Source organism: Rattus rattus, chromosome 11 (genome assembly GCF_011064425.1).
Source record: "Rattus rattus isolate New Zealand chromosome 11, Rrattus_CSIRO_v1, whole genome shotgun sequence".
Classification (NCBI taxonomy): domain Eukaryota; kingdom Metazoa; phylum Chordata; class Mammalia; order Rodentia; family Muridae; genus Rattus; species Rattus rattus.
This window is the reverse complement of record NC_046164.1, coordinates 97,060,455-97,088,055: the sequence shown is the minus strand read 5'-3', so window position 1 is coordinate 97,088,055 and position 27,601 is coordinate 97,060,455. Positions and strand designations below refer to the sequence as shown.

At 37.5% G+C, this 27,601-nt stretch overlaps 1 protein-coding gene across 3 annotated transcripts in view; it reads right to left on the bottom strand.

The window, feature by feature from the left end:
- Ccdc88a (coiled-coil domain containing 88A) overlaps positions 1-27,601 on the bottom strand; it is a 160,564-nt gene that overhangs the window by 48,153 nt on the left and 84,810 nt on the right. For all 3 annotated transcript variants that reach the window (XM_032916264.1, XM_032916263.1, XM_032916262.1), the window contains 8 exons: positions 26,201-26,359; positions 24,146-24,292; positions 23,151-23,295; positions 16,743-16,927; positions 13,104-13,241; positions 10,426-11,496; positions 9,440-9,567; positions 4,065-4,206 (listed from right to left, as the gene is read on the bottom strand). In XM_032916264.1, the coding sequence (XP_032772155.1) occupies positions 4,065-4,206; positions 9,440-9,567; positions 10,426-11,496; positions 13,104-13,241; positions 16,743-16,927; positions 23,151-23,295; positions 24,146-24,292; positions 26,201-26,359 (2,115 nt within the window). The remainder of the gene's footprint in view (positions 1-4,064; positions 4,207-9,439; positions 9,568-10,425; positions 11,497-13,103; positions 13,242-16,742; positions 16,928-23,150; positions 23,296-24,145; positions 24,293-26,200; positions 26,360-27,601) is intronic.

Genomic DNA, 27,601 nt, shown 5'->3' with positions numbered 1-27,601 from the left:
CAGCTTCTAAGCCGCTCCTCCAGCTAATCTAGACACCTGGCTCTAGGCACAGGGCTTTAAAGACCTGATTGAAACCTTTTTCTATTCATTTGTTCCCTTTTGAACCGAGTTAAAACCAAGTCAAGGTGTGTACGACCGGCAGATAAGGTTTTTACCATTTTTTCTTTTGAACATGAAACGTAAAACATTTAAACAACGAGAAACAAAAATCACAGACATAAACTGACAGACATGGAGACATCCTGGTGCACCAGAGACAAACAATAGACAAAGAGGGAAAAAACCAGATGGTGTCCACGGTGACTATCCACTCGGGTGGAGTTGATATGGGCGATGGATTGTCTCAATTCCTGGACTAGTCTACCAACGTGTTGAAACCCAATTCCTGTAAGATACTAAGATATATTATCTGAGCGGCACGACCGACATTTGCCAATGGTATGGAAGTGAAACACAGCCCTGAATATTTTTACTCACAACCCAATTACATAAACTCCATCAGGCTGTGCACGGGCACTGAGATGTCCTTTTATTTGATTCTCCTGAATAAATTTTCAGGCGGTCTGCCTCGATCAAATCTGATCAGCATGACTCTGTAAAGCTGTCGAGTCAGCGCACGGACGCCGCGGCTTCCCGAGAGCCGGCGCCAGAGCTTAAGTACACCTTTTATAAGCACCAAGAGAAAGTTTTTCTGCCAACATACTGTGTTCCTTTTACCTCCTCCCTTCTCTACCGGGGCATTCTTTCCCCAATATTTCACCTCCGAATTGGAGGGGACTGCTACTTGAGATCGATCAGCTTCCTTTTCTCGTTGCAACTTTTCACTACCCCCTGTTTCTGACCATCTTTTTCTTTCCCCCAACGCTCTCCGCTTTGTTGTTTTAACTGAGCAGTTCCCACGTGACCTCTGAAGCCGTTTGGTGGTAGCTAGAAACTCAAAGGTCAATAGAAAAAGCCCGAGGGTTGCCAGAGCAACCCCAGCGGCACCTGCCGCGTCCGGCAGTGGTAAGAGTTGGAGCAGATCAAGGCTAGCCATGGTCTCTCAGGGTCTTACCCCACTCATAGCTTCTGAATTTCTCCCACGAAATGGAGGCTTCCCGTGTGGCACCGGCGATGTTTTTATCCCGGTTTGGCACCAGATGTCCCACGACGACTTCCCCTACCGACAAGGAGCACGAGACATAGAAATTCTTACTATGAGTGACTTTTATTCCTGTCTATTCCTCTCTCATGGTGGAAGCCCGCTTGCGCCCCAGACGCACCCTATTTATCCCCGTGCACGCACCCACACCTGATTGGTTGCTTACTCATGACCTCATCAGGTACGCCCCAGAAATGGGCAAAGACCTGGCAAGAAGGCACTCTTGCACATGCGCACACAGTTAACCTCCCCATAGGGAGCCGGCTTGCGCGGTAAAGGCTAGCGCCATCTTGACTGACCTGGCCTTCCACGTGGGGCGCAGTGGAAGCCAGCGCCATCTAGTGGTGGCGAATGTTATTGCGGCCCTCTACATTCAGCAAAGTGTCTGGAAATAAAATTAATTCAAACAAATCAGCAGCTTTCCTCTACTCAAAGGATAAACAGGCTGAGAATGAAATTAGGGAAATGACACCCTTCACAACAGTACCAAATAATATAAAATACCTCGGGGTGACTTTAACAAAGTAAGTGAAAGATCTGTATGACAAGAACTTCAAGTCTCTAAAGAAAGAAATTGAAGAAGAGCTCAGAAGTTGGAAAGATCTCCCATGTTCATGGATGGGCAGGATTAATATAGTCAAAATGGCCATTTTGCTGAAAGCAATCTACAGATTCAGTGCAATCCCCCATCAAAATTCCAACTCAATTCTTCATAGAGTTAGAAAGAGGAATTTGCAAATTCATTTAGAATAACCAAAAACCCAGGACAGGGAAAACTATCCTCAACAATAAAAGAATTTCTGGGGGAATCACCATCCCTGCCCTCAAGTAGTATTACAGAGCAATAGTGATAAAAACTGTATGATATTGGTACAGAGACAGGCAGGTAGATCAATGGAATAGAATTGAAGACCCAGAAATGAACCCACACACCTATGGTTATTTGATCTTTAACAAAGGAGCTAAAACCATCCAATGGAAAAAGGACAGCATTTTCAACAAATGGTTCTGGTTTAACTGGAGGTCAACATGTAGAAGAATGCAAATTGAACCACTCTTTTCTCCTCATACAATGCTCAAGTCCAAGTGGATCAAAGACTGCCAACATAAAACTAGATACACTGAAACTAATAGAAGAGAAAGTGGGGAAGAGTCTTGATCAGCTAGGCACAGGGTATAATTTCTTGAACAGGATACTAATGGTTTATGCTTTAAGATCACGAATTAACAAATAGGACCTCTCATAAAACTGCAAAGCTCTGTAAGGCAAAGAATATTGTCCTTAGGATAAAATGGCAACCAACAGATTGGAAAAAGATCTTTACCAATCCTACATCCAATAGAGGGTTAATATCCAATATAGACAAAGAACTCAAGAAGTTAGACTCCAGGGATCCCAATAATCCTATTAACGATTAGGGTACAGAGCTACTGTTGAGTATTAAATGGCTTTAGAAGCACGTAAAGAAATGTTCAACATCCTTAGTCATCAGGGAAATGCAAATCAAAACAACCCTGAGATTCCACCTCACACCAGTCAGAATGGCTAAGATGAAAAACTCAGTTGACAGCAGATGCTGGTGAAGATGTGGAAAAAGAGGAACACTCCTCCATTGTTGGTGGGATTGCTAACTGGTACAACCACTGTGAAAATCTGTCTGGGGGTTCCTCCAAAAATTGGACATAGTATTACCTGATGTCCCAGCTATATACCACTCCTGGGCATGTACCTAAAACAAGTTTCAACGTATAACAAGGACACATGCTACACTATGTTCATAGTAGCCTTATTTATAGTAGCCAGAAACTGGAACGATTCCAGATGTCCTTCAACAGAGGAATGGATACAGAAAATGTGGTAAATTTACACAATGGACTACTACTTAGGTATTAAAAATGGTAAGTACATCAAATTTTTGGGCAAATGGACGGAACTAGCAAATATCATCCTGAGTGAGATAGCCCAGCCACAAAAGAACACACATGATATACATGCACTGATAAGTAGATAATAGCCCAAACGCCCGGAATACCCAAGAAACAATTCACAGATCCTGTGAAGCTCAAGAAGAAGGAAGTACAAAGTGTGGATGCTTCATTCCCTCTTAGAAGGTGGAACAAAATACTCATGGGAGGAAATACAGGGAGAAAGAGTGGAGCAGTGACTAAAGGAAAAGCTGTCCAGAGACTGCCCCACTCGGGAATCCATCCCATATGCAGCCACCAAACCCAGACACTATTGCAGATGCTAAGAAGTGCATGCTGACAGGAGCCTGAGATAGCTGTCTCCTGAGAGGCTCTGCCAGAGCCTGACAAATACAGATGAAGATCCTAGCAGTTAACCATTGGGCTGAGCACAGCGACCCCAACTGAGGAGTTAAAAGGACTGAAGGAACTGATGGTTTTTGCAACACTATAGGAAGAATATCAATATTAACCAACCAGACAATGGCCCTCCCCCTCCCCCAGCTCTCAGGGACTAAACTGCCAACCAAAGAGTACACATGGAGGGACCCATGGCTCCAGCTGCATAAGTAGCATAGAATGGTATTGTCTGATAGGAGGAGAAGCCCTTGGTCCTGTGAAGGCTGGTTTCCACAGTGTAGGGGAATGCCAGGGTGTTGAGGTAGGAGTAGGAGCATCTTCAGACAAACAGGAATAGGGGAAGAGGGGACATGGCAGAGGGGGAAGGGGATAATATCTGAAATGTAAATATATTAAATATGCAATTAAAAATATCCCATAAAAAAGAGGAACCTGAAAACAATTGAGAAAATTGTAGCACTTCCCTATGACAAACATCTGTTTAAGTATACTACCAAATACATGAAATAGAATAAAATACTAATATAAATTCATGTGAGTTTTTATTTTCTCTCTTTTTTGGTCCAAGTACTTATAAAACTACTAAGATAAAACTTACTGTTTTAAGTTCATGGCGCAATTGCTGATTGTAATTTGTAGACTCTTCTAACCGAGCTTCTAAAGCAGCGATTTTTTCTTCTTTTATTTCAAGAGACTTCTTAAGAGTGGATTCTAATTTTGATTCCAAAAGTTTGTACCTACTATTCAAGCATAAGAATAATATAGTTTGTCACTAGGTGTCAAAACATTTGGAGACAAATTTATTTATACATTCATGTATTAACAAATATACTGGCTACGTATTAATTAAGGTTTGGGAAAACGTAGTAAGCCTTAAAAAGGGTCCATCTAAACTGGGCTCATGAATCTTAATGAAACTGTTACTTACTTTGGTTACATGCTTTGCCAACAACATGAAATAACGTTTCATAAATATAGGTAATCTGAATAAAAAATAACACATATTTGGCACCCATTTAAGATAGTCAATTAAATTAGCAATTAACATTCTGATTAAATCAAATACAAAATTTTCCTTAGAAAATTAATTTAATAATAGTTGTCTGACTTATTTTTAAATTTAAATATTTTTAAGATGGATTTACTTTATGGTATGTGTTTTGCCTGAATATAAATATGTCTATAGACATATCCATGCCTGGTGCCCACAGGGGTCAGAAAAGTGTTAGATCCATTCAACTAGAGTAACATATGGTTGCTGGAAGAGAATCCCCCTGTTCTCCGCAGGGCAACAAGTGTTACAGGGTTTCTCAGTGTAGCCTTGACTGTCCGGGAACTCATTATATGGACAAGGCTGGCCTTACACTCAGAAATCTGCCTGTCTCTGAGTGCTGGGATTAAAGGTGTACACCACCACTACCCAGCTTTGGTTTCTGTTCGGTTTTTTTCTTTTTTCAAATATTCTTATAGAAAAAGTTCAATTACATTTGTTTGTGTATATATGTGTGTGAATGTGTACACATGGTGTGCACATGTGTAAGAGCATGTGTGCCACAGTATGTGTATGGAGGTCAGAAGAAAACTTGCAAAATTTGATTTCTCTTACCATGTATGTCCTGAGAATCAAGCTTAGGTTATAAGGCTTGGCCTCAGCTTTTGCCTACTGAGCCATCTTTTTTTTTTTTTTTTATTAACTTGAATATTTCTTATATACATTTCGAGTGTTATTCCCTTTCCGGTTTCGGGCAAACATCCCCCCCCTCCCCTTCCTTATGGGTGTTCCCCTCCCCACCCCTCCCCCATTGCCCGCCCCCCCCCACAGTCTAGTTCACTGGGGGTTCAGTCTTAGCAGGACCCAGGGCTTCCCCTTCCACTGGTGCTCTTACTAGGATATTCATTGCTACCTATGAGGTCAGAGTCCAGGGTCAGTCCATGTATAGTCTTTAGGTAGTGGCTTAGTCCCTGGAAGCTCTGGTTGGTTGGCATTGTTGTACATATGGGGTCTCGAGCCCCTTCAAGCTCTTCCAGTTCTTTCTCTGATTCCTTCAAAGGGGGTCCTATTCTCAGTTCAGTGGTTTGCTGCTGGCATTCGCCTCTGTATTTGCTGTATTCTGGCTGTGTCTCTCAGGAGAGATCTACACTTCTGCACTTCTCTGCTTCATCCATCTTGTCTAATTGGGTGGCTGTATATATATGGGCCACATGTGGGGCAGGCTCTGAATGGGTGTCCTTTCAGTCTCTGTTTTAATCTTTGCCTCTCTCTTCCCTGCCAAGGGTATTCTTGTTCCCCTTTTAAAGAAGGAGTGAAGCATTCACATTTTGATCATCGTCTTGAGTTTCATTTGTTCTAGGCATCTAGGGTAATTCAAGCATTTGGGCTAATAGCCACTTATCAATGAGTGCATACCATGTATGTCTTTCTGTGATTGGGTTAGCTCACTCAGGATGATATTTTCCAGTTCCAACCATTTGCCTACTAATTTCATAAAGTCGTTGTTTTTGATAGCTGAGTAATATTCCATTGTGTAGATGTACCACATTTTCTGTATCCATTCCTCTGTGGAAGGGCATCTGGGTTCTTTCCAGCTTCTGGCTATTATAAATAAGGCTGCGATGAACATAGTGGAGCGCGTGTCTTTTTTATATGTTGGTGCATCTTTTGGGTATATGCCCAGGAGAGGTATAGCTGGATCCTCAGGCAGTTCAATGTCCAATTTTCTGAGGAACCTCCAGACTGATTTCCAGAATGGTTGTACCAGTCTGCAACCCCACCAACAATGGAGGAGTTGTTCTCCGCATCCTCGCCAGCATTTGCTGTCACCTGAGTTTTTGATCTTAGCCATTCTCACTGGTGTGAGGTGAAATCTCAGGGTTGTTTTGATTTGCATTTCCCTGATGACTAAAGATGTTGAACATTTCTTTAGGTGTTTCTCAGCCATTCGGCATTCCTCAGCTGTGAATTCTTTGTTTAGCTCTGAACCCCATTTTTTAATAGGGTTATTTGTCTCCCTGCGGTCTAACTTTTTGAGTTCTTTGTATATTTTGGATATAAGGCCTCTATCTGTTGTAGGATTGGTAAAGATCTTTTCCCAATCTGTTGGTTGCCGTTTTGTCCTAACCACAGTGTCCTTTGCCTTACAGAAGCTTTGCAGTTTTATGAGATCCCATTTGTCGATTCTTGATCTTAGAGCATAAGCCATTGGTGTTTTGTTCAGGAAATTTTTTCCAGTGCCCATGTGTTCCAGATGCTTCCCTAGTTTTTTCTTCTATTAGTTTGAGTGTGTCTGGTTTGATGTGGAGGTCCTTGATCCACTTGGACTTAAGCTTTGTACAGGGTGATAAGCATGGATCGATCTGCATTCTTATACATGTTGACCTCCAGTTGAACCAGCACCATTTGCTGAAAATGCTATCTTTTTTCCATTGGATGGATTTGGCTCCTTTGTCAAAAATCAAGTGACCATAGGTGTGTGGGTTCATTTCTGGGTCTTCAATTCTGTTCCATTGGTCTATCTGTCTGTCTCTGTACCAATACCATGCAGTTTTTATCACTATTGCTCTGTAATACTGCTTGAGTTCAGGGATAGTGATTCCCCCTGAAGTCCTTTTATTGTTGAGGATAGTTTTAGCTATCCTGGGTTTTTGTTATTCAGATGAATTTGCAAATTGTTCTGTCTAACTCTTTGAAGAATTGGATTGGTATTTTGATGGGGATTGCATTGAATCTGTAGATCGCTTTTTGGTAAAATGGCCATTTTACTATATTAATCCTGCCAATCCATGAGCATGGGAGATCTTTCCATCTTCTGAGGTCTTCTTCAATTTCCTTCTTCAGAGTCTTGAAGTTCTTATTGTACAGATCTTTTACTTGCTTGGTTAAAGTCACACCGAGGTACTTTATATTATTTGGGTCTATTATGAAGGGTGTCGTTTCCCTAATTTCTTTCTCGGCTTGTTTCTCTTTTGTGTAGAGGAAGGCTACTGATTTATTTGAGTTAATTTTATACCCAGCCACTTTGCTGAAGTTGTTTATCAGCTTTAGTAGTTCTCTGGTGGAACTTTTGGGATCACTTAAATATACTATCATATCATCTGCAAATAGTGATATTTTGACTTCTTCTTTTCGATCTGTATCCCCTTGACCTCCTTTTGTTGTCTGATTGCTCTGGCTAGAACTTCAAGAACTATATTGAATAAGTAGGGAGAGAGTGGGCAGCCTTGTCTAGTCCCTGATTTTAGTGGGATTGCTTCAAGTTTCTCTCCATTTAGTTTAATGTTAGCCACTGGTTTGCTGTATATGGCTTTTTACTATGTTTAGGTATGGGCCTTGAATTCCTATTCATTCCAGGACTTTTTTCATGAAGGGGTGTTGAATTTTGTTAAATGCTTTCTCAGCATCTAATGAAATGATCATGTGGTTTTGTTCTTTCAGTTTGTTTATATAATGGATCATGTTGATGGTTTTCTGTATATTAAACCATCCCTGCATGCCTGGGATGAAGCCTACTTGATCATGGTGGATGATTGTTTTGATGTGCTCTTGGATTCGGTTTGCCAGAATTTTGTTGAGTATTTTTGCGTCGATGTTCATAAGGGAAATTGGTCTGAAGTTCTCTTTCTTTGTTGGGTCTTTGTGTGGTTTAGGTATAAGAGTAATTGTGGCTTCACAGAAGGAATTGGTAGTGCTCCATCTGTTTCAATTTTGTGGAATAGTTTGGATAATATTGGTATGAGGTCTTCTATGAAGGTCTGATAGAATTCTGCACTAAACCCGTCTGGACCTGGGCTCTTTTTGGTTGGGAGACCTTTAATGACTGCTTCTATTTCCTTAGGAGTTATGGGGGTTGTTTAACTGGTTTATCTGTTCCTGATTTAACTTTGGTACCTGGTATCTGTCTAGGAAATTGTCCATTTCCTGCAGATTTTCAAGTTTTGTTGAATATAGGCTTTTATAGTAAGATCTGATGATTTTTGAATTTCCTCTGAATCTGTAGTTATGTCTCCCTTTTCATTTCTGATTTTGTTAATTTGGACACACTCTCTGTGTCCTCTCGTTAGTCTGGCTAGGGGTTTATCTATCTTGTTGATTTTCTCAAAGAACCAACTTTTGGTTCTGTTGATTCTTTCTATGGTCCTTTTTGTTTCTACTTGATTTCGGCTCTGAGTTTGATTATTTCCTGCCTTCTACTCCTCTTTGGTATATTTGCTTCTTTTTGTTCTAGAGATTTTAGGTGTGCTGTCAAGCTGCTGACATATGCTCTTTCCTGTTTCTTTCTGCAGGCACTCAGAGCTATGAGTTTTCCTCTTAGCACAGCTTTCATTGTGTCCCATAAGTTTGGGTATGTTGTACCTTCATTTTCATTAAATTCTAAAAAGTTTTAATTTCTTTCTTTATTTCTTCCTTGACCAGGTTATCATTGAGTAGAGCATTGTTCAATTTTCACGATATGTGAGCATTCTTCCCTTATTGTTATTGAAGACCCCTACTGAGCCATCTTACTGACCCATAAAACTGTTCTTAAGAGTAGATCTTTAGAGAGAGAAGCCGTGGCAGGACAAGATGGCAGGTGATGTTAAGATTCTGCTCTGTGTATTTACAGGTTACTAATGTTTTTAAGGGATGGATGGTACCTTAAGGGATGGATGGTACCGGGCTTTGTATGTTTAAGTGGGCAATTATACCTTACCAATTGGGTCAAAGAAAAAAAAAAAGAGTAGATCTTTAGTCTACCTGAAATACGTAGCTCTGTAGATGTTTCTTAAAAATTGCATTAATCCTAATTAAAAGACTATGATTAACAAAGAACAGAAATTTAAAAGAAATCTGTATCAACCATTAATAAAGTTAAATAGGATTTTTATATGATTTGTCAAATCTTTACTTTCCACATCATTTTCATACATTAATTGCATTTCAATATATTTTCCTCTTTCAGTCCACATCTTACAGAACTTTCTCCACATACCACTCACCTGTCATCAGTGCTCTGCTCATCCTGTAGGAGCCGCTCTTTATTTAAACCTATCTTCTCAAGCTCATGAGTTAATTTCTCCAGATCATTGTTCATTTGTTGCGTCTTCAATTTTTCACTGACTAAATCCTTATTTTAAAAACAATGAAAGAATGTACAACTCATTCAAGTATTGAGAAAAGAATGTCAGTCAAGATTCTAATTACTATAGCCCAAGAAGACATAATTTGAACCAGATAAGAAATGTGACAGATTCTTCCTTTTGTTCCAAAAGGTAGTGAAGCAGTATATTACAAACTGAAATCATTTCTTAAAAATCTTTTCTTGCTCAAAATTTTTGAAAAAAAGTTTTAATAGAAATAAACTCTTTTTTAGTACTTCTAAAGTGTGTTAGTACTTCTTTATAATGCTAATGTTACAAAAGAGTTTCTAAAAGAAACTCTTTCCTGGTAAACACACAACATGGGTTTGAAAACCATGAGGGAACCTCCAACACACTCATGGACTTTAATGAAGCACTCATGTGTTGAAAAAAAAAAAAAGGGAGCAATTATCTAATGTATGAACCCATCACATATTACAGGGGATATCACAATTAGATCTTTTTTTTTTTTTTTTTTTTTTTGGTTTTTTTTTTTTTCGGAGCTGGGGACCGAACCCAGGGCCTTGCGCTTCCTAGGCAAGTGCTCTCCCACTGAGCTAAATCCCCAACCCCCACAATTAGATCTTTTAAATGAAAGAGTTTCAATAGTTCAATGCTGAAATTTAAGTTGAACCCGATTTTCATTCTCCGGCTTCTCAAACATCACAGAGCTTTGGAATTTGAAAGATCTGAGATTAAATGCAGAGATTCAATCCTAGTTGTTTCTAGTTCTAGTTCCAAAATTGTACTCAACTATAGAAAAGATAGCAGAGTTACTGAGGTTCAATAAAATGTGGGCTACAAATATAAACATGTTTGCCTTAAGCTTAGGTAACTATATTTACCTCACGTAATGTAACCAAGGTTTTAATATCAATAGTTGCTCTTTTCACAAGCTCTTTATTTTCCTTTTCTAGTTCTTTTAGACGAACACAGGACTCTTTATATACACTAATTTCTTTGAATAAAGTTTTGTTTTCTTTTTCCAAATTCCCAATTTTCACATTATTTTCTTCTAAGGTGGTGTCTTTTATTTCTGCTTGTTGTCGGAGTCGTTTGTTTTCCTTCTCTAATTGTTTCTTGTCCTTTTCAAGTTGAGATGTCTCTTGCTCTAATGACTTATTTTCTTTTTCTAGTTGTTCCAGTCTTTTGCTAGAGATTTTCAGTTCTTCTAGGTTTTTTTGTAATGTTTGATTTTCCATCTCTAAGTCTTGTAGCTCACTCTCTAATTGTTGGATTTTTTTATTGCTATTTTCTAGAGCTTTTTGTAGTCTTTGATTTTCTGTGTCTAGTCCCTGGTAGCTAACTTCTAAGCGTTCTGTCTTCTTGAAAGAGGCTTTCATGAGCTCCAAGCCCTTCTTGAGCTGCTCCTTCTCACTCTCCAGCTCCTTGTTCTCCAGTTGGAGCTGGGCCATCTTCATGCTCGCACACTTCAAAGACTCCACGCTCCTTCGCAGCTCTAAGTTTTCTTCGTCAAGTTGGGAATTCTCTTTTTCTAGAGATTCCAACTGAAATGTAAGGTTTTTAAAGCTATCCAAAGTTTTTTTAAATTTCCTATTTTCTCTTTCTAGCTCTGAATTTTCCTGTTCTAATGTCTCAAGTTTTTCGCATGTAATCTTTAAATTAGTTATCTTTTTCTGCAACAATTCATTCTCCTTTCCAAGACGATTCAACTCGTTTTCAAGTTCTTCTGCTCGCTCTCCTTTCTCTTTATAAAGCTCTAATTCCTTTTTCATTTGTCTTTTTTCAAATTCAATCTTGCTTAGTTTTCCACTTGTTTCTTTGATAGATTCATGGAGAATTTTATTTTCTTTTTCAATATCCTTCACTCTCGCCTCAGCACTAATCTGGGAACGCTGCCGTAAGGAAGACACTGTTTGATTGAGATGTTCATTTTCCTGCTCCAATATTTTAATCTAATTGGAAAAAATGTAAAATTACAATGAATAAATATAGTTTTTAAACTTAGAAAAACTAACAAGAAAATAACATGGATACTAGAATCTATAGCTTATTGCTTTAATGTGACAAATATTTACTGAAAGACCACTTTGAATATGTACTGTCAGGTCACTCAAATACATGTGAAGGAATGGCTACTTTTACAATTTAAATGATCTTCAGATTATTTAGAATTAACAAACTTCAAATGTCCTTAAAGACATTAAGGCATACATTTTCATTAAGTAATTTTTATGTGGCCCACACAAGGTGGATAGATAGTGAGTGCTTTTGTATAGGCTTCATCATTTCCAAGCAGAGTTTCAATTGGGTAACATAGAAACAAAATGACCTAGTACATCCAAAAACAAATTTATCCAATTATAGCATAACTTGATATGAGTTTCAAACTTGTAAGTGTTCAAGATGTTTGCTGCCATCACATGGCTCCCTTGTTACTGGGGTGGCAGTACCATGTACTTTCTCCAACTTCTCTTTAAAACTGCAGGGCTAGTCTACAGATATCTGATATGTGTAGGAACTGAAGAACATTTATAATGAATTATTATTAAGCCAACTGGCAATTTAAAAATTTCTAAGCTTCTCTTCAAATTTTCTAAGTATGCAGTACTGAATATGTAAAATAATAGTACAATTCTTCCCTGTTCAGATAGAATTCATTTCAAAATCCCCCATGGATACTTAGGACAACAAACAGTTCTCAATCTACAGTACTGTTTTTTTTCCACACACAGTGATGACAACAGTTTAGTATTAGGCACAGTAAGGGTATCATATAACTTGGTGTATAAACTTTTCATCTTAAGGAAGCACTCAATAGTTTCTCTGACATATATGAATTGCAATTTAGGGCCATTATTAGGTAAAATAAGGGTAACTTGAATGAAACCACTGTGGCACAAGAGTAATTAGTAGTAATTGGCAGGTAGTGAATACAGGAGGAACTGACAAGATTTTATGACACCACTCAGAATGACAGATAACGTAGAATTTACACACTGACTTTTGGAAACAGCTGTAAACATTAAATGACTGACCATTTTTGGACTGTGACAGACTGTAGGTGACAGTGAGGCAAACTTATGTGTAATGGGGAGCTATTGTAGTTAGTTTGAAATCTATAATGTTGTATTCGATGTCCTTATAATGGCATATAAACATTCACTTTAAAACAATTGCTAGGGCTGGGGAGATGGCTCAGTGGTTAAGAGCACTGACTGCTCTTCCAGAGGTCTTTTTTTTTTTTTGGTTCTTTTTTTCGGAGCTGGAGACCGAACCCAGGGCCTTGCGCTTCCTAGGCAAGCGCTCTACCACTGAGCTAAATCCCCAACCCCTCTTCCAGAGGTCTTGAGTTCAAATCCTAGCAACCACATGGTGGCTTGCAACCTTCTGTAACGAGATCTGATGCCCTCTTCTGGTGTGTCTGAATATATTTATATATAATACATATATATATAATATATAATAAATAAATACTTATAATAAATATACTGACTTATATATAATAAATAAATTAAAAAAAGAAATCAATAAAACAACTGCTGAAGTAAAATATACCAACCTGCCTCTCTGAATTTTCTCTGAGTGTTTCAATTGTTTTTTCAAGCTGAGCTTTCTCTTTCATTAGATCTTTGCTTAAATTTTGACAATTCTGAAGACTTTGCTTTTCTTGAATAATTTCATTTTCAAGAATTTCAACCTACAGAAAATTAAATCACAAAGCCAACATATTGAAAATGTAAGAGACAAAATATATCAAATCAAAAGATGAAATCATTTCAATATCCAAATGGTAGAAATTAAGAATCTCATATAAAATTTCATAGAATTCTATGATTGTATAAAATTTTCATACATAGCTCTCTCTTCTCTCTGTTAAGACAGGTTTCTATCTTGACAGACATAGGCGATATATAAGTAGGATAAGTGCTTATGATGTGCAAATCTCACCAGAAAATTCTTGACTACAGTAGATTTATAATATACAATTTTATTACACTAGACAATGTTGGTAACAAAGGAGGAAGAAATTATAAAAGATCAGGTAGGCAAAATCGAGATGTGGTGACAGAAGTTTAATCAAACAGTAACAGGGGACTTGGTGAAAATAAAAAGGGGAAGGAAGAAGAAAGAGCAATCCTGAAGAAATAACTGCAGCCAAACCTACATCCCATGCACACGGTAACCTACAGTCCACGTATATGGTGATGTACTCAGGAGAGAAACGCACAGTTTGAGGCAAAAGACAGCGGTGTCTGTCTTACCTTCTCACAACATTTTAACTTTCCATATTGATTTATTTATGCAGTAGTGAGTCCTAAACCCATCCTTTCAGTCTGCGGGTTAGAACAGGGAACTAGTAGAAGTAATAAGTACATCACTGCCCTGGGGGGAAGCTGGGATCCCTGCTTTTCCCACACCTTTTGTTCCCAGCTGTCATAAAGTGAATGAACAGCTTTGCTTCCCTACATGCTCCTGGATGTACTTTTGTTTTCTCTTTTAACCTACTGATAACTAAATAGTTTTTACCTATTACATATGGAAATATATAGCGATAGTTTAGTGTTACCTAACAATTTGCTGGGTTTGAGAATCTGTTAAGAAGAGGCTTCTGCACCTAAAGAAATGTTGAACATCTTTAGTCATAAGGGAAATGCAAATCAAAACAACCCTGAGATTCCACCTCACACCAGTGAGAATGGCTAAGATCAAAAACTCAGGTGACAGCAAATGCTGGCGAGAATGTGGAGAAAGAGGAACACTCCTCCATTGTTGGTGGGATTGCAGACTGGTACAACTATTCTGGAAATCAGTCTGGAGGTTCCTCAGAAAATTGCACATTGAACTACCTGAGGACCCAGCTACACCACTCCTAGGCATATCCCCAAAAGATGCAACATATAACAAAGACACGTGCTCCACTATGTTCATCGTAGCCTTATTTATAATAGTCAGAAGCTGGAAAGAACCCAGATGCCCTTCAACAGAGGAATGGATACAGAAAATGTGGTACATCTACACAATGGAATATTACTCAGCTATCAAAAACAATGACTACCTGAAATTCATAGGCAAATGGATGGAACTGGAAAATATCATCCTGAGTGAGGTAACCCAGTCACAGAAAAACACACATGGTATGCACTCATTGATAAGTGGCTATTAGCCCAAATGCTTGAATTACCCTAGATGCACAGAACAGATGAAACTCAAGAAGGATGACCAAAATGTGAATGCTTCACTCCTTCTTTAAAAGGGGAATAAGAATACCCTTAGGAGGGAATAGGGAGGCAAAGTTTAGAACAAAGGAAGAAGGAACACCCATTCAGAGTCTGCCCTACATGTGGCCCATACATATACAGCAACCAAACTAGATAAGATGGATGAAGCAAAGAAGTACAGGCCGACAGAAACCAGATGTAGATCTCTCCTGAGAGACACAGCCAGAATACAGCAAATACATAGGTGAATGCCAGCAACAAACCACTGAACTGAGAACGGGACCCCCGTTGAAGGAATCAGAGAAAGGACTGAAAGAGCTGAAGGGGCTTGAGACCCCATATGAACAACAATGCCAAGCAACCAGAGCTTCCAGGGACTAAGCCACTATCCAAAGACTATACATGGACTGACCCTGGACTCTGACCTCATAGGTAGCAATGAATAGCCTAGTAAGAGCACCAGTGGAAGGGAAGCCCTTGGTCCTGCCAAGACTGAACCCCCAGTGAACGTGATTGTTGGGGGGAGGGCGGTAATGGGGGGAGGATGGGGAAGGGAACACCCATAGAGAAGGGGAGGGGGAGGGTTTATGGGGATGTTGGCCGGGAAACCGGGAAGGGGAATAACAATCGAAATGTAAATAAGAAATGCCCAATTTAATAAAGATGGAAAAGAATAAAAAGAAGAGGCTCCTGAGCTTAACTGTGAGGTAATGTCTGTGAGGGAATGTAGTGAAAAGGTTGTATACATGCACACACAAACATGTATAAACACCACACAACCACTCAAAAATATCTAGCATAAAAACGAGAGTCTATTTGGAAAATCTAACGCATTGGTTCTCAAAACAAGTCTCTAAGACAAAAAGATACGTAGTAGTACATAGAAACATCTTAAGAATAAGAAGTAGAGAAATGTATATGTATACACTTTTAAATTTTTAATTTTGTGTGTATGATGTAAGTATACATAGGCATAGTTATGACAGCATATATGTGGAGCTCAGGTGACTTTTGGGAATTAATTTTTTTCTTGCAACTTGAATTGTGGGGATTAAACTCATGGTGTCAGGCTTTGTGGAATGTGGCTTTCTGGGAGGGTGGAACATGAGGGGGATAAAATCTGGAGTGTTAAAAAAAAGATTAAATAAAAATTTTTTTTAAAGTTCAAATAAACCTCATCATCTAATTCAGTTAATATCCGAGTACCCACTAAGTGCTAAGCATTCTGCTGGTTTCTGGTTTGAAAATGCCAGTCTTGTACTTGAAAGGTGTATCCCCACGTTAGCAGAGATTGTCATTTATATGTCACTTGGAGCATCAGTAGAGCCTACTATCTCCTTGTAGCTGTTGTTAATGATTTTGAGACTTGGTTTCCTGTAGCCCTGCCTCCACATCCCAAGTGCCACATCCATGTTGTGCAGTGGTAGGGGTTTCATGCATGTGAGACTGCTCCACCACCTGGGCAACGTCCTGAGTCCAGTTGTGCCCAATTTTTTGATATACCACTTACATAGAATTATGTCATGTAAGCCGCAAAAATATGTGAAATAAACTACTTGGTTACACAACTGAATATTTCTATTCAATGAAAGTCTATATATGGACTATATATGGACTGACCCAGGGCTCCAACTGCATATGTAGCAGATAATAGCCTTGTTGGGGCATCAGGGGAAGGGGAGGCCCTTGGTCCTGCCAAGGTTGGACTCCCAGTGCAGGGGAATGTGGGGGGGCGGTAAGGGTGGGTGGGTGGGGGAAACAACCTTATGGGGGAGGGGGAGGGGGAATGGATGTGGGCTTATGGACAGGAAACCGGGAAGGGGAATAACCTTTGAGATGCAAGTAAAGAAATATATCTAATAAAAAATTTTAAAAAATGTAAAAAATGAGTGTAACCAATATTAAGTACACATTACAAATGAAAAATACAAGTTATTGATATAAATTAACATTATCATAAAGATTAAATTTTAGTTTACCTTTTTACTCAGTCTCTGGTTTTCCTTTTCAACTTTGAGGATTTTGGAAGTGCTGCCTTCTGCAGAGTCCATAGTACTCCGTAGCTCTTCTACAGTTTTCGTCAAACTCTGGTTTTCCATTTCCAACTTCAATAACTTACTTGATGTTAATTCATTTACCTCATGGCCCAAGGACTTCTGTGGTGCTGTAATATTGAAAAATATCACTAATAAAACTATTAAAAATATCGACTTCTTATGTACTCTGACACCTGATCTTTAACTTCATAAAATTTTAAGTTATATAAGATAAATACTATTAAAAAACTAATGAACAAAGTTATGTCTTGAACTTCTAACATACAACACTTATACTTAAGAGACTATAGAGTTCTAGTTCCATGGGAAATTACTTGGTAATTGTCATGTTGATGATGTTGGGTCAATTGATAAATTACAAGTATTGCCTTGCAATCTCACAAGATCCCTTTAACTTATGAAATAACAAGCATTATCTTAAAATTTTCAAGCGACTTCAAATATTAAAAGCTAGCCAGAGAAGAATCCTTATATATTGTTTGAAGACCATGTACACTATTCATACATTAACGCTCAACTTAGTAGCAAAGACCAATGTCTGGTCTATTTTGTCATGAGAAAGCACCTTTAACATAATACTTTTTCTTTTTCAGCATTTTTACTGATTCTTTGGAAATTTCAAATCATACAAAACTGTCATATGCACTTCCCAGTTCTGCCCTGTCCTCCCCTCAATCCTCGACACCCACCCGGCAAACAAACAAACACCAAAAGTCAAATTTGTGTTACCTATACATTCACTGGGGAGTGATCAAACTCTGTGACCTGCCCAGAAGCTCCCTCCCAGACCCCTGCTGGAAGGCATCTACCAAGGAGGGGGACACATCAGCATACTATCACAGTTAACAGTTCTCTCCAAGGTCTTCTTGTCTTGGCTTTTCCTATTTTGGGGGATGGGAGAGGATGGGCAAGGTTGGGGTAGAGGTAGGGGTTGTCACTGAAAACTTCCATTGTCCCTCTTTCTCAATGTGCATCTGTAGTCATATCACTGCAAAAGCATGTCCCTACCACATTTAAATATTGGGCAAAAGTGGGTAAGTAAATAATCTTATTATTTAAATAAAGAAATACTATTTGTTTTAGACATCATAAATAACAGAATTGTAAACTCCTACTAGACTGTCATGTATTTTGTTGTTTATATTTCAGTCTATGATATTTTTACTTCCTCAAAAATACTACTTATTCTTGGCCTGGTGGCACACATTTCTAAAAGTAGAGGCAACAGGATCAAGAATTTCAAGGAAGCGGGGCGGGGGGGGGGATAAGGGGTTTGTGGAGGAGAACCTGGGAAGGGGGGATAACAACATTTGAAATGTAAATAAATAAAATAACCAATAAAAATATGAAAAAATTCCTCATCTAACTTGTAGAGGCTGACACCAAACTATGCTTTATGAGACCTCAAAGAAACAAACAATATGATTTAAGCTTAACTACAAACTTACAGATGCATTGTTCAGAATGATAATACCTAATGAAAGGTTAAAATATACTTCTGGAAATACAACATCACCTTTTGCATTTTGGGTATAAAATTTTAAGTGAATAATCTGAGTATACTGAAAATATTATAAAAATCTATTAGTATCACCATTTTGCAAATCTGGCTTTGTCTCATAAATTAAAACACAGCATGGTAACAATGTATTGCAATGCATATACATCACACCTCTCCAACAGCTTGCACTGTCAGGCAAATACTCTTCCAAGAGTTATAACAGCATTTTCTGTCAGTTCAACCTGGATTAGATATTTTCACAAGAGAAAACAAGCTCAGTTGTAGATTAAAAAGTTTCCAATGCTATTATGTACAGTTTATTCAATCATAAAATATGATATGACTTAGGGAATAATTCATATAATTTTCCCTAATTGTCACTGATGAATGAAGAAAATTTGAGAATTAATGGAAATTATTTATGTTAATGTTGAATGGACATTTTCATGTAAGTTATTTTGGTTTTAATGTTAGTACTGGCATATTTTTAAGTGAAAAATAAAATTTATATTTAGAGCACAAAGCATGGTATCCTCTGATAGTTTTATAGTTTCAGGTCTTGCATTGAAATCTGTCATCTATTTGCACTGGTATGAAATCAGTGTAAGTCATTCTTTTACAATCAAACAACATTTTCCCAGCACCATTTATTGAGAGGATTATCATTTCCTACTCTGTCATGTCTGTCAATAATCAGTTAAATATAAGCGCATAGCTTTATTTCCAGGCTTGCTATTCTGTTTAATTTCTTTATATGTCTACTATTTTGTTGTTATTGTTGCTAATATGCTATTTTGTTTGTATCAAAGTGTATTTTTAGGCTACTTTCTTAAGTATTTATTTTTATTCTGTCTGCATCTATGTCTGTAAACCACTTGCATTCCTGATGTCTGTGAAAGCCTGAAGACTGCATTAAAGTGCTTGGAACAAGATGGTTTTGAACTCCCATGTAGTAGTGGGAATCAAACAAGGGTTTTCAAGCCAATGTTTTCAACCACTGGACTTTCTCTCTAGCCCTAACTCACATTTAAAAATTTGTATGCTGTTTTTCTTCTTTTACCATGTAGGTCATTAGGACTGATTTGTTGCAGGTACAATTATCCACTGAGTCATCTTTGACAACCTGTTTATTATTTCTCTTTCTCTTCTTGTCTCCTTAAGGACTCCCTCTCTCTGCCTCCTCTCCTCCCTCTTTTTCTTAAAGACAGGGTTAATTTGTGTAGCTCTGGCTGTCCTGGAACTCACTCCGTAGATCAGGCTGGCCCTAAACTCAGAGATCTACCTCTCCCTGCCTCCTGAGGGCTGTGATTAAAGGTGTGCACCACCACCAGTTCTTAATAGATATTACATGTGCGATTTTTTTCTTGAATTTTTTCAAATCTATTCTTAATATATGAAGATACTATTTTGACTTTATATAACTCATCTTTACTGCACTAATTTTATTACATATGAGGACACTATAGCTTTCTTCAGACACACCAGAAGAGGGGATCAGATCTCACTGCAGATGGCTGTGAGCTACCATGTTGTTGCTAGGTTTTGAACTCAGGACCTCGAGAAGAGCAGTCAGTGCTCTTAACCACTGAGCCATCTCTTCAGCTAATTTTTTGTTGTTGTTGTTGTTGTTGCTTTTAAACTTACAGTTTTAAGGTACATTTTCATTCAAACCACCATATACTCTGTCCTTCACATATAGGTAAGGAAACACATACAGGTTTTTTTAATAGCAGAAAACTGAAGTCTTAGCTGCTTTCTTTGTAACACAATTGACAGAAGTACAATTGAAAATTATATAAACCAACTCAAAGGAAAAAAAAATCACACAATCATCTCATCAGATGCTGAGAAAGCATTTGACAAGATTCAACACCCCTTCATGTTAAAAGTCTAGGAAAGATCAGGAATTCAAGGCCCATACCTAAATATAGTAAAAACAATACAGCAAATCAGTAGCCAACATCAAATTAAATGGAGAGAAACATGAAGCAATCACACTAAATCAGGGACTAGACAAGGCTGCCCACTCTCTCTCTGCTTATTCAATATAGTATTCAATGTCCTACCCAGAGCAATCAGACAACAAAAGGAAGTCAAAGGGATACAAATCGGAAAAGAAGAAGTCAAAATATCACTATTTGCAGATGATATGATAGTATACTTAAGTGATCCCAAAAGTTCCATCAGAAAACTACTAAGCCTGATAAACAACTTCAGCAAAGTGGCTGGATATAAAATTAATTCAGGGCTGGAGAGGAGGCTCAGCGGTTAAGAGCACTGACTGCTCTTCCAGAGGTCATGAGTTCAATTCCCAGCAACCACATGGTGGCTCACAACCATCTGTAATGAGATCTGGTGCCCTCTTCTGGCCTGCAGTCACATATGCAGGCAGAATGCTGTATATTAAATAAATAAATAAATAAAAAAAAATAAAATTAATTCAAACAAATCAGTAGCCTTCCTCTACCCAAAGGATAAACAGGCTGAGAAAGAAATTAGGGAAATGACACCCTTCACAATAGTCACAAGTAACATAAAATACTGCAGTGTGACTTTAACCAAGCAAATGAAAGATCTGTATGACAAGAACTTCAAGTCTCTGAAGAAAGAAATTAAAGAAGATCTCAGAAGATGGAAAGACCTCCCATGCTCATGGATTGGCAGGATTAATGTAGTAAAAATGGCCATCTTGCCAAAAGCAACCTACAGAGTCAATGCATTCCCCATCAAAATTCCAACTCAATTCCTCATAGAGTTAGAAAGAGCAATTTGCAAATTCATATGGAATAAAAAAAAAACAAACCCAGGACAGCAAAAACTATCCTCAACAATAAAAGAACTCCTAGGGGAATCACCATCCCTGACCTTAAGCTGTATACAGTGCAATAGTGATAAAAAAACTGTACAGTATTGGTACAGAGACAGGCAGGGAGATCAGTGGATAGGAGTGAAGACTCAGAAATGAACTCACACATCTATGGTCACTTGATCTTTGACAAAGGAGCTAAAACCATGCAGTGGAAAAAGGAACAGCATTTTCAACAAATGGTGCTGGTTCAACTGGAGGTCAGCACTTAGAAGAGTGCAAATCGACCCATTGTCACCTCCTTGTAAAATGCTCAAGTCCTAATGGATCAAAGGGTGGCTGGTTGGGTTGGGAAACACCCTCACAGAAGAAGGAGGAGGGATAGAATAGGGGGCTTATGGATGGGAAACCAGGAAAGGGGGATAACATTTGAAATGTAAATAAAAAATATCAAATAAAAAAGTTACACAAATACTTTAATATATTTCTATGAATTTTCTACTTATTATTTAGTCAGTACATAAGACACTAGGATTTTATTATTAGGTTCTCAAGTATAAAACCAGAAAAACTTTGATAACATACAGGGTGAACCGTCTATCTGTATAACTAATTATAAGCACTAAACTAGAAATTCTTTCAAAGCTTATATCTATGTACTTTGTTTATCTGTTACCTCATAGTATTGTGGCAACATCTGATAAGTGTTTAAAAATATTTGCTCAAAAATCCAGGTAAAATAATCTAATACTATGTCATTTGGAAATTGTAGAACTAATTTATTTTGAATAAATCTGACCTGGCTATAATGAACAAAATGTATTAGCACACCAAAGCTTATAAAGCAAACAAATGTAATGAATTTAATTTTTTAAGAAAGGGCCTGGGGACAAAGAGCAAAATACAAATACATTTATTTATTTATTTTTAAGACAGGGTCTGACTATGTAGACCACTGTGATGGTTTGTATATTCTTGGCAGAGATTGGCAATATTTTAAAGTGGTGGCCCTGTTGGAGTAGGTGTGTCACTGTGGGGGTGTGTTTTATGACCCTCTTCCTGGATGTATGGAAGTGAGTCTTCTACTAGGAGCCTTCAGATGAAGATGTAGAACTCTCAGCTCTGCCTGCACCATGCCTGCCTGGATGCTGCCATGTTCCCACCTTGATGATAATGGACTGAACCTCTAAATCTGTAAACCAGCCCCAATTAAATGTTGTCTTTATTAAGCGTTGCCTTGGTCATGGTGTCTGTTCACAGCAGTAAAACCCTAACAAGACAACCATGCTGGCTTCAAACTCAGAATCTGCCTGCCTCTATCTACCTAATGAGTCCTGGGATGAACGGTATGTGCTATCACACCCAGAAAGAAGTTACAAAATTATTTAGTAGTCTCTCATTATCCCTAGCAATGAATCAGCTGGTATGGATAATTTATTTATTTACTGTTAAGAAAACAGCCCTAGCCAAGAAAACCCTTGATATTCACCTTTAAGGTCTTCTTACTATGTTTTTTACTTCCTAGTTTGATTTCTCTGTATTCAAAGACATATTGACCAGATAAAACAACTGTTTTACTTAATGGATGACTATTGTTCTCAGGATAAACCAATAAATTAGTATTCTATTTCTTATGACAGTAACTTAAAATATTGCCTAACCAACAATCCAAACCTGTTAATGAATTCACAAAACTGAAGTTTTGCTTTAGACTAATTGTATACTTCTAAAGAGCTGTACATTGTCTTATGTATATAATAATTTGTGTTAAATACTAAATGAAGCTATAATAGAATTACTTGATAGAATTTGGAACAGAAAAGGAACAGAATTCAGGTTTTCAAAAAGCCCTTCTCCACGAACATATAAAATAGATTTTTTAAGTCATAAAAAATTAAAAACAAGATATTAACCTGAGACAATAACTTTGGAGACAACTGCTTATCTTGTGGGATCTTAGCTAGGGAAAATATAATCTTTGTTTATTTATTAATCCACTTAAAGAAAACGAAACTGAGACTACCTTCAGCAAGTTCACTAGTTCTGGATATCTGTTCCAGCTCCCAGCCAAGGTGCAATGACTCATCCATACTTTGTTTCTGTGCCATTTCCAGAGTCATATTTTCTTCCATTAATTCTTCAATCTTCTTTCTATCCATATCTCGTTCCTTTTCAATTATACACAATGGGGAAAGAAAGCTAAGAAATAGTGCAATTTCCATCCATTATTCATTTATTTTTACTTAGTTTAAACTGAATGTTTTTACTTCCTTAACATTTTCTCCTTGAAGGCAATACTTATTGTAATCACCACTGATCAATATTGATCATTGACAATGACAATATTGATCAACCTGACATCCTTTTAAAATGATCTTTAAAAAAAAATATTTTTACACTCCAGATTGATTGATTCTTCCTGTCCACCCACCAAGGGTTCCACATCCCATATTGCCTCCCCGTTACCCTCCCCACCAACCCTGCACCGTCTCCATACGAATGTCCCCACTAAGTTTCTTAAAAACTTATTTCTTTGAGAATTTCTGACATGTTCTGGCTGTTTTCACTCTTCTTTTCCCTTCCCCTAAATCCCCTCCTTGTTACCCACTGGCCCAAGACTGTGTCTTTTTTTTTTTTTTTAAGCCTGTCAAGTTCAATTTGTACATATATTCTTGGATATAAATAATCTTTAGGGACAAAATGAAAATCTTCATTCTCACGATTTCAGTCATTTAACAAAATATTTATGGTCACTGATAAATTATAGCTGTAATGTTTTTGTATTCTAAAAGACATGCTTGTAAAATAGATTTACTGCTTTATAAAGGCAAAAATTACTGTATATTTTATGTAATGGTGGAAATATTTTAAAATATTTAACTATCTAGTCTATGTTAAAGCCTTACTAAATACTCTAGCCATCCTGGTCATTATAGGGAATTCAGCTGAATCAAGGAATGTGAATCGAAGAATTCTTCTTTAGAAACCAGGAAAATTGATGAATTCCATAAATCTTACCATTTCCATATCATGCAATTTAGCCTTTAATTGTAAATTCTCTTTTTCTAATTCATGTAATTTGTCAGAACGAGCCCGAGTTCCTTCTAGTTGGTCTTCCAGCATAGTTTTTGTTTCTAATAAAACTTGATTATCTTCTTTTAATTCCTATAAACATTTAAAGTAGGTTTTAAAAAATTAATTAGAAATGTACTAATATCTGTGTTTTGAAGCTTAGGAGGTAAAAATTCATCATTACAAATAAACACATTACACCATTCTTAATAACATTCTCATGTAAGAGTAAAGCTACTGAGCACTAAACAGTTTTTTTTGTTTTTTTTTTTTTTTTTTTTGGCTTCAGTTACTTTCAACTCCCTGCCCCAGAATTAAACATATTATACATTCAAAATATGTAAACCTAATACCACTGGGACTTCACAGGGAAATGATGGAATACATTTAAGTGGGTCATAAGGTTCAGAGATACAAAACTTTAAGCAATTAACACTTACTTGGACTGAAAGAGATTTAAAATTTTACCTCTATAGAGGAGTAACTTGAAAGTGACTTGTTCTAGGTTTTTACAATATGAAACTACAACCCACTCAAATAAATGATAAAACAAGACTCTTGTCAATTTAATTTATAATTATTTTGAAACACAGCCAATAAGCCCAGGCTGTCTACAAACTTGTGATGTTCCTTGTATCTGCCTCTTAGTGTGCTGGGACTTTATAAGCCTACACAATCTGTTGCAATCTCTCAGATTCTTTTTTTCCCTGCCCCCCTCCCTTCTTTCTTTGAGTTAGGGTCTCACTACATAGCCTGGCTGGCCTAGAATTCACTAAGTAAACTAGGATTGCCTTAAACTCACAAAGATTCACCTGCTTCTGCTTCTAGAGTGCCAGGTTTCAAGGCATGCACCACTGAGCTAAAATCCAAAGCATAGTGTACGTGTGGCAAGGTATCCAATACTAAGCTTAATCTTCAGTCCTCAAGATAAGTACCAAATAAACCATTTGAGGAAATCCTTTTATATAATTTTGAAGCAGGTATTCACAATTGTTATTGTGCTAAATAATATGTCTGTTGTTTATAAAGTCTAGAGAAAATACATTATTCTGCTGGGTTCTGAGATAGGATTTCACTATGTATTCAAAAATGGTCTCAAACAGTGACCTTTCCACCTGAGTCTCCTGAGCTGGGGTAACAGGTATATACTGTCATGCTTTAAGACAATGATATCCATGATAGACATAATATGAATATTTTACATGGTCATATGTGTGTATAAACATGTATATTAGAATTTTCAAGTTTCAGTAGAATAATAAATGAATGAATTATTAGTAAAAGGAATAAATGAACAAATGTTCTATTTTCTCATGTCGAAATTGCAGTATTTATTTATTTGTGTATGTGTACGGGCACATTCTACAGCACCAAATGGAGCCAGAGGAAACCTGCAGTGGTTGGTCCAGCTTTCCATCATTAGGTCCTTGGAATTAAACTCTCACCATGAGCCTTCGCAGGAGGTGTCTAACCCACTGAGCCATCGGACCTACCCTTTCTGGTTTTCATTTCTTCATTCCACATACTCTCTTTTTCCTCCTCATACAGAAACTTAATATCTCATGTTTGCTGAAAATAAGGAAGTTAACAGAAATGCGGAATGCAAGGGCTGTTAAACTCAGACAAAAAAGAAGTTTTTCTTAATTCAACAATATATACAAAGCCTTCGATTACCTCAATATCCTAATACGAAAAAACCCAATAATCATAAAAACATTTTCCATTATTTCTGGGAACAAGCTTGAAATTAACAGAGCTAAGAATTTTGAGTGTTAGAAGAGTTGTTCAAGTCTTCTATGGCTTCAAAACTAAACTGTAGGTATGGGGTGGGTGGAGGAATAAGAGTGGTTTGAAGGATTCGTTAAGCTTAATAATGTGTGAAGACAGTTAAAATAACCCAAAGAACTTAATGTTACCACTAGATTAAGTTCCTTTTGTTTATAAAATGTGTTTTGAAAATCTTAACATTTTTAAAAAGGTATGAATAATTATGCAACATACCTCAACTCTTGCCTTATAAAATTCAATATCATGTAGTCTCTCTTTATATCTACAGAGTTCGCTCTCAAGCTTATCAACTCTGACTGCTTTCTCTCGGAGGGCATCCAATTCGTCTCGGTACATTCTAGCAGATCGAGCATCCGAAAGCAAATTCATGTTCTAAATATAAATATAAATATAAATAATGTCTCGAATATAAACTTTCCCTTTTAAGCCATTCTTTGTCCAAACAAGTTCATTAATTTAATAAAATATAATATATATTTTAAAAGAAAATTGTATTATATATAAAGAATAATTGTTTCTTGAAAAATGAAGACAAGCGAAGCCTTTTCCCTGAACCAAGTACAAAAGGGTTTTAAAAATATGCTTATATACAAATATTTACAAAATGTTCTGTAATAGCAATTTTTTAAGTGCATTGAAAATTAAGTTAACTTCTACTTTATACAACATTCACAATTAAATTAAAGTTTAAAAGTTAACTTTAGGGATGGCTAAGAACCGTTAAGAGCACTGCCTGCTCTTCCAGAGGACCTGGTTCAATTCCTACCATGAACATGTTGGGTAAAACCCATTTGTAACTCCAGTTCCAAGGGATCTGTCACTTGCTTCTGGCCTCTGGGAGCACTGCACTCAAGTGGTACATAGGCATACATGAGGCAAATATCCAGACACACAAAATTAATATATATTTTAAAGGCTTAGCTTTAAAATTCGAGATAATAAGTATATAGAAGAGATAAGTGATATGATAACTATTTTAGAGAAATGTCTTTAACCAAATATGTGACGTACCACACACATTCTATATATATGTACATATACATATATATATATATATATATATATATATACATATATCGCACACACATACATTCTCTCTCTCTCTCTCCCTCTCATACACACACTCTCTCTCACTCTCTCCACATACACACACTCTCTCTCGCCACACACACAGAGACACACACACACACTCACACACACACACTCACACACTCTCTCTCTCTCTCCACACACACACACACACACACACACACACACACACACACACACACACACACACACACACTCTCTCTCCACACACACACACACACACACACCACACACACACACACACACACACACACACACACACACACACACACACACACACACACACACCTCTCTCTCTCACACACACACTCTCTCTCTCTCTCCCACACACACACACACACACACACACACACACACACACACACACACACCTCTCTCTCTACACACACACACACACACACACTCACACACACACTCTCACACACACACACACACACACACACACACACACTCACACACACACACACACACACACACACACACACACACACACACACACACACACACACACACACACTCACACAC